Source organism: Papaver somniferum, chromosome 1, assembly GCF_003573695.1.
Source record: "Papaver somniferum cultivar HN1 chromosome 1, ASM357369v1, whole genome shotgun sequence".
NCBI lineage: Eukaryota > Viridiplantae > Streptophyta > Magnoliopsida > Ranunculales > Papaveraceae > Papaver > Papaver somniferum.
In genome coordinates this window covers 201,467,810-201,481,073 of record NC_039358.1, presented here as the reverse complement: position 1 = coordinate 201,481,073, position 13,264 = coordinate 201,467,810, and the positions used below count along the sequence as shown (strand labels likewise).

Genomic DNA, 13,264 nt, shown 5'->3' with positions numbered 1-13,264 from the left:
CCATAAGAAAAATGCTATTTACTCTTTAATTTCAGGTGCACTCCACCTGACTGTCCGATAAGACCTTTTCCGAAACACTACAATAAGAATGTAAACTGGCAAATTGAATCAAAAATAGAATTTCTATAACAACGTTCTGTTACACCAATGAATCTGTACAAAAGTTCAGATGCTTAATGATAATGAATCAATCAACAGATAACGAAGACACAGTTTTGGTTATCCCAGAACATTCTTGTTTTACCAACAACCATTGACTTGTAAAGTTCAAGAATTTCCTGTTTTGTAGATTCCAGGACCATCTTGAATTTATGTTTCGCTTGGTTGTAGCTCAAGACCAAGTCTTCAAAATCCATAAAATACATGATATCACTCTTAATACAATTCTGTACTAGAGCCCTGTATAAAGTAAATGCTAGTGGACAGAAACCGATTCTCAATACAGCAACCACCTGTATAAACAAAAATCCATGAGAGTTTCAAATAAGAAACCCATGAGTTGCATTTTCTGTAAACTTAGGCTATTTTAAGAGAAACATTAATCTACCCGAAAGACTAAGATTTTTGTAACTTAAGCATGCCCATAGGCTATATATCTTGTTTTGCATATTCTATTTGAATCTGAAATACCTCGCATCAAATCCGGAGCTGTAACATCCAAAAATACCATGACATGTTGAATCTAAATACTATATTAAAATGTTAGCACAGAGCCAGATCTCCCTAATCTGAGCCCAAACATAATCTACTGGTGAAACACTTGAAAGACTTATTTACAGTTTTACTACAGAAATCATTCATCGTATAATCTTCATATATACACATACCAAAGACATGGATCATTCTCAACAAAAAATGAAATATTCAATCATAAAACTACTAATCCTACCTCAAAGGAGACCGATTACTACTAATCCTTAAACGGTTTCAGGTTGGCATTGCCGAAATGCAGCATGGCCTAGATATCGTTTGAGAATGTACAGAAGAATTTTAAGATTTAAGAGCAGCAGGAAAATCTAGCATGGATTTCACATGCATATTGCGCGAAATAACCAGAGGCAAAGATGTAATGTGAGGGTTACTACTAAGTGAATTTGATGGCGAGAAACGAAAAATAAGCAATATTACAAATGAGGCAATTGAAATAACATACCTTATAGAGATCAATGAGCACATTATCAAGAGATTCCTGAGATTGTCGAGAGCACAGACTTTGAAAGGATTTAATAGCTTCAATTGCCTCTTCAGCACGATTCAGTTGCTTCATTACAACATCCATGTCTTTCTCTGCACTATCCTCCTGACTAGTGATTTCCTTAAAAGCTTGAAGCCTCTTATCTTTTCTTAACGGCGTTGAATTCTTTCTCCAATCTGAATACGTATTTAAGTACAAGTACTGCTGCTCTGAGGGTTCTTGTTCTTCAACCATATCTGCCCAGATTTTCTCACTTTTAGAGGAACCAAAAGGGTTCCAAAAACCAGAATCTGCACCATAAATGGGTGAAAGACTTAAATGTGAATCATCGGCTCTCCATTTTCCAGGCGACACCCTATGATGTGAACTCTCTAAGCATCTTCTGGTGCCAGTCTGCTGAACCTTGGTGGTAGAAGAAACTCGTGAATCTGAATGCTCCAAACCTCTTTCACCAACCACATATCTGGAAGAAACTGGTGAACTGGAATTCACTTTGACCCGAGTCTCCATTTTGAAACTATCATCTTTCTTCTGCTCAAGTGGTTTCAGAAGTTCAAGCTCTGACAGCATCTCGGTAGCACGGTCAAATGATTTAATATAGGAATCAGCTAACTCGCGCTCAGCTACTGAAGGTTTTACAGTTTCAAGTAAAGATTTCGCTTCCATAATTCTTCCTTTGTGCATTAAACAGATGGCAAGATTGCATTCTTTGTTCTTATCTGGCTCGATAGATAAAGCTTTCCTATACAATTCTTCAGCAACTTGGTGATTCTCCTGTTGCATGTAAGCCGATCCCAAGTTCCCCAATAACCTGCTTGTTCAAAGCTCACGGTGAGTGAACAAATACAAGAAATTTACATTTTGAGTATAGTAGAGGTTTGTAACATTTGCTTACCTTGATTTCTCGTGTTGAATGGAGCAATAGTACTTCTTCCCCTGAGCTCTTGCTGTCTGAGTTCGTTCCCCACCATATGTAACACCATCCTCAACTAGCTGGAGTTTATGCTGAAGAAGCTCGATATGTTTTTCTATCCTACCGGTTCTCTGTTGTTACATAAAGATCGAATGTCATAAACGGAAGCAGTACTTAAGCATGATATAAATCTTAATAAAATTCGGTACTGAATGCTAGTTGACAGAAATCAATTCTCAATACAACAGTCAGTTACTTTGTAAACGGTTTAAGGTTCAGTTGCTTAGCAGGCAAACAGACATTCTTGTAACATCAAAAGGACTCTAGAGTTTGAAGTAAAAAGACAAGCAAGAACTTCCAAATGCACCTAGTTTCAAAATGTCTATAAGAAACTTAAAGGCCCCGAGCACCACAATCACATGCAAGGAAGTTAAATGGCAAAATCTGAGATATGCATGAAAGAGCAAGATCTCTGAGAATTTGCCTCTATCGACACACTAACAAGATTTTCCCCAACCCAATTTCCTCCTCTCTGTTCTCAACTCCCTACATTAATCAGCAAGGAAGATTAAGAGCTACATTATGGGGGTGGGTTTTCACATGCATTTTGCGCGAAAAAATGCAACCAAATAAGATAATTGAGACAATATACCTTGTATAGATCAATGAGCACATTATCAAGAGAATCCTGTGTTTGCTGAGAGCAAAGACTGCGAAATGACTCAATTGTTTCAATAGCCACATCAACACGGTTATGTTGCTTCATCTTAACAGCCTTATTATTATCCTTTTCGGTTATCTGCAAGAAATCAACAATAAAAACAAGGGTTTTAAACTGTTTGTTGAAATTCCTTAAAGAAAAGATTGCAAAACCCTTCTGTAGAAAGGGCTAAAATGGTGAATTGAACAAAACCTTTACAAAAAAAAGGGTAAATTCATGAATCGAACAAAACCCACCAAAATTAAAGAATAAAATTAATGAAATAATGAGTCACCTGAGGGTGTTTTGCTTTAACAGATGGAGAATCACCATTTGGAACTCTATTACATGGAAGAGAATGAAAAGAATCGGTTGAAGAAGAGATCTTCTTCTTCGTTTCTGATGATGAAGGAGAAAGTTTTAATGGTGTAAATGGAGATGGTTTTACTCTTTCAGGTGTTGCAGGAGTAAAACCATGGTAATCTATTTTCATATCGACACGAATTGAAAACCCTAGTTTTACAAATTGTAAAAGGAGTAACAAATTGAGAATCGAAGTAAAATTCTTGAACTGAGAAACCCTTTTGCCGTTCAAAGATTAATGAACGATTATTTAATTAGAAAACCGATTCTTCATAGACTCAAGAACTGAAATTGATCGAGAAAGAATAATGGAGAAAGGGGAAAAAGAAAATCTAGCCGTTGTGGACTGTGGAGTCGTTTAAACAGGGAGCGACTGAGTGTTGCTATTAATGGGCCGGGATTGTTATGAGGGTTTAAGAGCATCTCCAAAGGGTAGATTTATTTATGTGAACCCTATTTTGGGGCATACAAGATAATTTGGAGGCATACAGACTTATGATGCCATCCAATTCAAATTGCTAAGGGGTGTCCTAATGATGCTAAAGTTACTGTAATACCCTCATATAATTTAAATTACATTACTACCCTTCTACTTAATTAAATTCTAATCCTAAAACTTTCCCACTAATTAACCCATCCCCTAATTAACTACCTTCCCACTAATTAACCTACCCACTAATTAATACTAAAACGGTTACTTAAACCACACAAAAAAAAATTTAAGTTTTAAAAACCAAAAACCCTTCTCTCTCCCTCTTCTTCTCATCTTCTTCTCAAAAATTTCTGAAAATTTGTTCGATTAACTTCTCTGTTAAACACATACATGGCACCTCGTGTTAAGTGATGCCCTAGAAATACGGTGCTGAATCCTGGTGTTGCTTCTGTAGCATCTCAATTTAGGGTTTTTGGAAAAGATGGAGATGAAGTGGATAGTGGATCGATTGGTGTTGGAAAGGGAGAAATAGAGGCTGATTCTTTAAGATTGCACATAGAAAGGTATTTCCCACAAACCCATTGTTTATTTTTGCGTATTTAGTTGATTTATGACATGTAATCGATGATTCGTCTCGGTTTTTGTTAGTTTCAGGGTAGTGTTCGGCTGAAATGTCGCTGCCAGACTTATTTTTTTTTACACAGACAAAGATTAGTTCGGCTTAAAACTTGAATATTGTATGAGCCGAACCATTGAGTTCGGCACCAATTTTTTTTTATGATAATCAGACGAACTTGAATGCCATTATTTAATAACCGATCTATTACTGTTGGGTTCATTGTTCGGCTCATTATGATTAATATCGAATGTGCCGAACTTTTCTCTGACCATGACTAATACTGTTGGCCACCTAGTTCGACTCATTGTAATAAATATCGAATGTGCCGAACTTTACACTGTGTATGGCCAAAAGCTTCCTGTAAACTTGTCCACTTATACGTGAATTATCATATTTATTTAATTTGGAAAATTAATTAAGGTTTGTAATTTGTGTTAGCACCCATCCGGGAAAATTCAAAGAGAATCTCAAAAGGAGAACAATGGAAGTGACTCCTTCTAACTCAAAAACTCCCAAACCTCGGGGTGGTGGCACAAAGAACTTACATGCAGGGAAAAGTGGAATTGATACCACATGCTCTTTTCCTGTAGAACAAGAGGATGACAATGATGAAGATGTTGGTGAGGAAGGTCAAGAAGAACTAGAACAAGAACAAGAACAAGAGAAAGTTGTTACATCAAGGGAGACAGATAAGCACACTCCTCATCCGAATAATGTGATACGTCCTCGCAGGGATGGTTTGCCCCATGGTCTCCCTGAAGATGGTGGAAGAGTGTTGATTGGCTACAAGGAGTCATGGGCGAAGAAAATTTACGAGACTCCGGATCACAGGGATGCAGTCTGCGTACTTAGACACCAACGCGCCGCACATTGGGATATTTTCAAAGACGCTCCTGAGGTGGTGGCTTTAGTACAAGGCCCAGGTTTATGGCCTGCTATTTTCTATGCACAAGAGGAATTTGATGCAGTTACAAACTCAGTCTTTTGTGAGAGATTTTTTCCGGAGACTTACACATTTCATCTCCCCTTTGGCGAGATGGAAATCACTCCAGATGATGCACAGAAGATTAGTGGTCTTAGAACGCATGGGAAAAATGTTTACTCAGCGGTTTATGAAATGACTTGGGATGAGTTGTATGTACTTGCTGAGGAAACTCTTGGTTGGCCAAAAGACAAAACAAAATTGGAGTTTTCATGCGCTGCTAAAGAGGTGAAGTTTGTGGATTCTAGCACAAAGAAGTTGAAGAAAATCAAGTTCACTGCTATGAAAAAGTGTTTTGGAGACACAAATGAGAAAATTTCAAAGGGGGAGTTGGTTATGGACGAGGTCACAGCTATGCGCACTGCTACCGTGTATTTGTTGTATACTTTAGGAAGTGTTATATTTCCCGATAATAGTGGGAACAAGGTTAATGGTCAATACCTTCAATTGTTAAAGGATTTGAAAAGCTGCCACAAGTACTCTTGGGGAACCGCGGCCCTTTCTTTCCTATTGGAGCAACTTGGAACTGCGTCTAGGTTAACAAGTATAAACATTGGAGGTTATTTCACAATGCTTCAAGTAGTTTACACATTGTAGTTCCATTTTCAAGAAAAAACTCGACTTTCAATTTTGGTTTATTTTACGCCGAACCTGCTTTTCTGTAGGTTCGGATGTTTCGATTTCAATATCCTGAGGGGGTTCGGCTTTAAACCTTGTTTTGTACATAAGTCGAACTTGCTTCTGTTTCCCAAAGTTGACAAACTTCATGATCCAATTTTACTGATCCTAATAATTAAGTTTCGTGTTTTGTTTTCAATATTGTTGGTGTAGGTATGGATATATGACCATTTCCAGGATTTGAATTTAGTCAAGGAAGATTACAAATGGGTAGATACATTCCCTACCTCGGCCAAATGGAGTTTCAAGGAAAATAAGAAGAGGAATAAAAATGAAATATTGATATCTTTGAGAGAAAACTTAGACTCTTTGACTGCTGAACAAGTTGTATTTCAACCATACAAAAAGGATGAAGAAGATGATGATGTTGTTGAGGATGAAGATATGTCGTTGGGGATGTACTATGGGCCATTGTTTTATCTCGAAGGCTTTATAGTGTTTGATCCCCGTCGAGTACTCTGTCAATATGGATTTATCCAAACGATTCCGGTGCTAGAGGAATCAAAGTTCAAGTTGTTTCCCAAGGGTTCTAAGGGAACAAAGAGTATAGAAAGTTCATGGAATGCCGAATATGATCCCGATCCTACCATTGATTGTTGGGATAAATTGGAAGATAACAAATTAAGTTGGGTTGGCTTAGAAGATTTGCGTGACGATCCTTGTGAAGTTGACCCGTCTTATATAGATTGGTATAACCAAATTTCATATCCCTTAATCATTAATAGGGAAAGTCAAGATTTGGTAGATGGTAATAGGGGAAAGCGAACACAAAAGGAAGTGGAGCCGAAGACGAGGAAGAATATAAAGGGAATGGTTGAAGATGTTTCGAAGTCTTACCGAACTATGGTATATTGAGTGCATACTTTTAAACTTGTTTTCAAAATTTTTGTCTATTGTTGCTTATATATTTTAACTAAATTTTATTAGATGGCTGGGGGTAACGACGTGTTGAAGGCTATGAAGAAGAAAATTGATTGCAATGTGGATATGGCGGTGGAAGAGCAAGAATATATGTACAACCGTTGGGTCGGAGTAATTCAACAAAGGTGAAGGTGCGAGTGGAAGTGGTGCTAGAAAAGGTCGTGGTGGTGGAAGACGCGGTGGTGCTCAATAGATGATTATGTTCAAATTGAAGTACACTAGGTTTTTATTGTTTGGTTTTTCAGTAATGTTTGATTTTAGCACAATTTTATTTACTTGAAGAAAACAATGTTATGTGTTTGGTTTTCGGTATAATGTTTTGATGTTTAACTACAATATTATGCTTTTATGTTTAAGTGAAATGCTATGCTTTTTGTCTAATGTTGATTTTATGTTTAAGTTACAGTATAAAGTTCGGCATATAAATATATATGTAATATGTATTAGCGAACCTTTTACAATTTTCTAAGTAAAAATTTCGGCTTATAAGTGTTTAACGCGTATAAGCCGAACCTTACACTGTAACGTTCGACTGCTCTCTTGTTGCTAAGTTCGGCGCGAACTTCCATCTTAGTTTAGAGCTGAACCAAATTGCTGGCACTCGATAATTACCAAAGGAATCCCATTCGACTAAAACGGAGATTTTATAAAGAGCCGAACTATTTGCCAAGTATTAGAAAATTCTAGAATCTTGTAAATTACTATATTAACCATAAGTTGATATAAAAGCAAAAAATGCTCTTTTGGGTCAAAGCATAAGGAACATCAACCGAACCTTTTCGGTTACTCTCCTCTTCTTCTCCTCTTCAAATCATACTTCATCGCCGAAATTGATCGTCGATTTATAAAAATTTGATCGTCGATTAAACACAACTATAAAATGGCTCGTGGAAAACAAAAAGCAATTGGTAGGCGGTCCAAATCTTCTTCTAATCCGTCAATTGAAGACCAACAACCGTTAGAAGGAGTTGAAACTGAAATTGACAAAGAAGTTCAATCAAGTGAAGAAGAAACCCCGGAAATGAGGATTAGAAGGTATGTTATATAAACCCAACCATTTAATTTGTTGATTAATGCATTTTATTCTATTGTTAGATTAGCTTTAATTGAAAAAACCTAGGTTTTTCAGAACACATAGAAAGGTTCGGCTCATAGAGTGTAATTTATTAGCTGCCGAACCTTAACTGAAGAACAGTTCGGCTAGTCCAGATAATCGTCGATCTTTTGGTTTCATTGGTTCGGCTGTTTCGTCTGGCGTTCGTATACGCCGAACTTAGTTCTGTAACCTATTTTTTTAAGGATATGTTGTGTATTCTATAGGATTATAATTATTTATGTTTTTGTACTATGTATAGGAACCAAAAGGGTAAAATGAAACACCGGGAAGATCAACCAGATGTGGAAGATCAACCTGAAGTGGAACAACAACAACAACCAGAGAAGAAAGATGCTACACCTCGTGTAGTTGGATTTCACATTCATGATGATGATGATGTAATAGATCCAAGAGATGATGGTTTACCACACGGTCTTCCAGCCGACGGAGGCAAGGTGTTGATTGGTTACAGAGAGTCTTGGGCTAAGAGGATATATGAGACTTATGACCATTGTCGTGCGGTCAGAGTTTTGAGACATCAAAGAGCCGCACATTGGGATTTGTTTAAAGAGGTTCAGGAGGTGATTGCTATAGTGAAAGCCTCTGGTTTATGGCCTGCTATTAAATATGGTCATCAGGAATGTGATAGAGTGACAACCTCCTCCTTTGCCGAGAGATTTGCTCATGAGACTTACACATTTCATCTCCCCTTTGGCGAGATGACAATCACTCCGGAAGACGCGAATAAGATTAAGGGCCTTAGTGTCACCGGCGAAAGCGTGGATGCAACGTTTTATAATATGAGTTGGGATGAGTTGTATAAGTTGGCGGAGGAAACTCTAGGTTGGCAAAGATCGATAACCGAACTAGAGTTTTGTTGTTCTGTGAGAGATGTCACTTCTACCCATAATGATAAAGGTGTAGCCTACAAGAAAAACAAGAAGTTCAAGTTGTTGAGTTTGAAAACCTATTTTGAGAAAACAGCGGAGAGGGTTAAAGGTGGAAAGTTGGTGATGACTGAGGAGTTAGTGAAACAAACTGCAATAGCATATATGTTGTACAATCTTGGAAGAGATATCTTTCCAGACACTTCTAGGAACAAGGTGAGTTTCCGATATATCCAATTTTTCAAGGATGTTCACTCGGTTAATAGTTATGCTTGGGGGACATCGTAACTTGCCTACCTACTCAATCAACTCGCACAAGCATCTAGGTTGGCAAGTACAAACATTGGAGGAAATTTCATTATGCTTCAGGTAATAATATTCATTAAATTTGATTTTTTTGTTCAAATTATTCTTATTTAAAACAAAATGTTGATTGTTCAGTGCAAAGTTCAGCTTAAAACCATGCATATTGGTAAGCCGATCTTTCTGTTGTATAGGTTCGGAATGTTAGCTAATTTTCATTATGTGCCGAACTTTACACTGTGAAGAGGATATTTTGAGAAATCTTCAATTATTTATGTAGGTGTGGGTATATGACCATTTCCCCAAATTAAATTGGCCAAAGTATATGCAAATTGGGATAAAACAACACCAACAGCGAATCAATATGATATGGAAGCCAAGAAAGAAAGAAATAAGAAAGATGTCTTTATTAATCTGAGAGAGAAATTAGACTCTTTGGATGGGAGTGACGTCGTATTTGACCCATATTTGAGAGATGTTTAAGAAGATTATGTTTTTGAAGATAATTTTGTGCCAATAGGTATGTACTACGGACCTTTATTTTATCTGGGTGGTTCTGTAATATATGATCCTCGTCGCGTTCTACGTCAGTTAGGATCTGTCCAAACGCTCCCAGTAGTTAACGACAAGTTCAGGTTGTTTCCATTGGGTACCAATGGGACTAAAAGCACCACCTCTTCGTGGTGCCCCATATATGATCCAGAACCAACCTTAGAGTACTGGAGAAGGTTGGATGCCAACAAGTTAAATATGAACCACTTGCATATTTTGGGTGGTGGTCCTCCACAAGTTGAGCCAGGATATATGGATTGGTATAATGAAATTTCACATCCGTTTATTGTCAATAGAGCAAGTCAAGTTGTAGCTGACAAGGAGAAGGCAAAGGTTTCCAAAAAGAATTCCAGGGCCATTGACATTCAAAAGGCATATAAAACAATGGTAAGCGATGTCTTCAGTTTTTACTTGTTTAAGTATTACTTCTGAAATATTAAAGTTCTTCGACCTTTAAATGGAACCAGGTTGCGGAGGGTAAGGAGTTGTTGATAAATTTGAAGAAAAGAATTTCTTGCAAAACTAAGATGACGGTGGAGGAGCAACAAGATTGGTACGACCAGTGGGATGCAGTCATAAACAAAGGAAAATGACCTAATAAACCAGCAAAAAGGCCGACGAGCAAGAGGCCACGACAAGAAGGTGAAGGCTCAAGTCAAGCTGCTAGGGGCGGGCCAACTGGTGAAGAGGATGACAATGTACGTCCTAAAGGGAAAATAGGTCGTGGTCAGTGAACTATAAGTTTGGATGTGTCGTGAAGTACACTTAGTTTGTTATCTTTTGTTATGAGTCATGAAGTACACTTAGTTTTTTATCTTTTATTATGAGTCGTGAAGTATAATTAGTTTGTTAGTACCTTGAATCACTTGTTTTAATGTAGTTTTCAATGGTTTTATATGTTTCGTTCTAATGCTTGGTGCTCTGTGAAACAACTTAAAGGAAATGGTTCGGATCATTATACCAGACACGAATAAGCCGAACCTTAAGTTCAACAGGTTCGGCTCATTATACCAGACACGAATAAGCCGAACCTTAAGTTCAACAGGTTCGGTTCATAAGGAAATCGTTAATATGAACCGAAAATTACACTGTCTTCTGTAAAAAATAGATCTGTTGTGACTTTTTCTATATATTATGTTCTATTCATAGCATTGGGTATGCTTAAATCATTGTTTCCGTCTATACTAATTCATGGAACCATTCACCGTAGAAGATGATAAGTTGCTTGTTAGAGCTTTCATTTAGACTTATCGTATTTATGGTGAACATCCTGATGTGCAATATTCGATGTTTTGGAAAAAAGTTAAAGAATTCCATTTTCAGTTAGATGGAAATCCTAAACATCGTACACGTTCGGAATTATCCGAAAGATTTCGACAAATCCGTTATACGATGAAATATTACATCAGAGTATTAGGATGGGTTAATCAATATCATCCCAGCGAAACTAATGAAGAAAAAGTGAGTAATCCAAAAGCTTAATATTCCATTTGTTTAGTTTTCCTTTTATAAAACTAACTTCTCATTCCTTTTATAAAACTAACTTCTCATTCCTTTTATTTAGGAAGCTATAATTCAAAGCCTTTGGGCTATACGCCATGGAGGAAGAAGATACGAGCTCGGAATATGTTACAGATGGCTGAAGAGAAGAATTATGAGATTTATTAGAGACTTTTACGCCGAGATACACTAGATGGTCGAAAAAATTTCAGGTTCGGCTTTGAAATGAAAATGTCTGCCTGCCGAACCCATATTGTTTTTCAAATTTTAAAAACTAGCCGTTAACTGTAGTTCGGCTTGTAATATAAAAGTCGTATTAGTCGAACCATATAGGTTTAAACAACTTTTGAAAATATAGCCGTTACAAATAGTACAATCCATTTGTGTATATATAGCCACATATGAAATCTCATTATAAAAGCACAAAATGGCAGCCTCTAGTCCTATGTATACTCTACAAGAAGATTTGTGTCTTTGCAAACATTACGTAACGTACTATCCGGAGAAGGGTTCCGAGCGACGGGTAAAGGGTCTAATGAGTATGTACTACGTGGTCAGAATTCATGAAGCCTTCACCAATGAAACAGGTAATCCTAACAACCGTGATAGGGCATCATTGTTTTGTCGAATCGAAACAATTAAAAATAAAGTTAGGGACTTCATTGCTATGATTCGCATTGTCAATCGGTATCGGCTTAAAGGTGAAACAAATGATGATATTGTTGTTCGAGCTCTAGAGGAATGGCGTAGATGGAAAGGAAAAAATTTCAAATACCAAGCTCACTACAACATCCTTAGGAAGTTTGTCATCACTCGTTTTGGTTATTAAAATCTTGTAATTTTTACTTTGTAATGGTTAGTGATTTTACAATGGTTAATTTGTAATAGTGATTTTATGATTTCAAACAATTTAGGTAATTTCATTTTATTTGCAGGTTCAACTAATATGGTTCGGCTACATATCTAAATTACATATTAGCCGAACCACAACATATTTGAGATATTCACATGATCGGCTTATTATTGAATATAACGAATAAACCGAACATTACAGTATGTTGCGCAAATGTGCTTTAGTGTAGTTCGGCGCACAAAAAAAACAAACTTGAAGCCGAACCATAGGACTTAGGAACCCAACAAAGGATCGGCTCATTATTTATATTTACTAATAAGCCGAATATTACACTGTATGTTGCCAAAATTAGCATCATGCTAGTTCGGCACAAAAACATGGTCATCGTTAAGCCGAACCTAAAATTGGTGATTTTTTTTTTTTGAAATTACAAGGATCGGCTCAAATATATTTCTGCGGGTTAGCCGAACCATACACTAAAAGTTCTCTTTCTTCAAATCTTTGCACCAACAAACAAGTCAAAAAACCACAAAATATATTCATTTCATAAGATGCGCTTTTAGGATACATTATATAGCATCAATATTTGATATCAACCTAGGCATCCAATGAAATCAAAATGCAAAGCATCTTACAACATCTTCTTCGTCATGTATTAGATTAACTATTAGGGTGATCCTAACCTTACAAAATCTTCTTCGTCATCTTCAAAAACATCTTCTTCATCATCCTAGAAAACATCTTCTTCATCCTCATCATCCATTAGACAAACTAGTCCGGGTGGAAGAGGTGGATGCAAACTTCTCCAAAGCTCCATCTTCGTAGCGTAATTTTCACACCAATCTATCGAGTAATTTTCTTTAAAAACAGGCCAAAAGGCTAAAGGGCACAAGGGAGGTATTGGGCAACCGGGTCTAAGCTTAAGACCGATATAATGGCAGCCTTGAACAAATGCAATAACAAGTCTTCTATATTTCACACTCTCATTGCAAGGTTTTGTTGGCGGTGTGTAGGTGTAACAAATTCCGTCCCTCGCAAAAGAATGAACAACACAATTGAAGGTCTCCGTGATTAAAAACCTACATATCGACATTTGCATCCAATGATCCCTTGTGATCATGGCATCCCCATGTAAACGCCGTTCAAAACTAATGAACTCGTGTGCGATCCCGTGGTCTCCGCCACCTCGCATGATCGACTTGTAAAAGTCCTTGTTTCGGTGTAGTGTTTGTAACAATCTTTGCCGAGTATAATTTACTTCGTCCCCTT

At 37.1% G+C, this 13,264-nt stretch overlaps 1 protein-coding gene across 1 annotated transcript; it reads right to left on the bottom strand.

Moving 5' to 3' along the window:
* Positions 1–109: 109 nt before the first annotated feature.
* Positions 110–3,529, bottom strand: LOC113335299 (protein POLLENLESS 3-like). The gene is made up of 5 exons (XM_026581400.1): positions 3,104–3,529; positions 2,761–2,907; positions 2,091–2,239; positions 1,154–2,006; positions 110–452 (listed from the first exon to the last, which is right to left on the bottom strand). The coding sequence occupies exons 1-5, from the start codon at positions 3,299–3,301 to the stop codon at positions 192–194; spliced, it is 1,608 nt and encodes a 535-aa protein (XP_026437185.1). The 5' UTR covers positions 3,302–3,529; the 3' UTR covers positions 110–191.
* Between the last annotated feature and the right edge of the window lie 9,735 nt (positions 3,530–13,264).

What these genes read in the sequence shown, in the direction of transcription:
- LOC113335299 (XM_026581400.1), bottom strand. Translation starts at nt 3,301, where the DNA reads ATGAAAATAGATTACCATGGTTTTACTCCTGCAACACCTGAAAGAGTA. An exon ending in TGCTCATTGATCTATACAAG is followed by an intron (nt 2,240 to 2,760) that starts GTATATTGTCTC and finishes ATGTAACAACAG; the next exon opens with AGAACCGGTAGGATAGAAAA. An exon ending in ATTCAACACGAGAAATCAAG is followed by an intron (nt 2,007 to 2,090) that starts GTAAGCAAATGT and finishes TTGAACAAGCAG; the next exon opens with GTTATTGGGGAACTTGGGAT.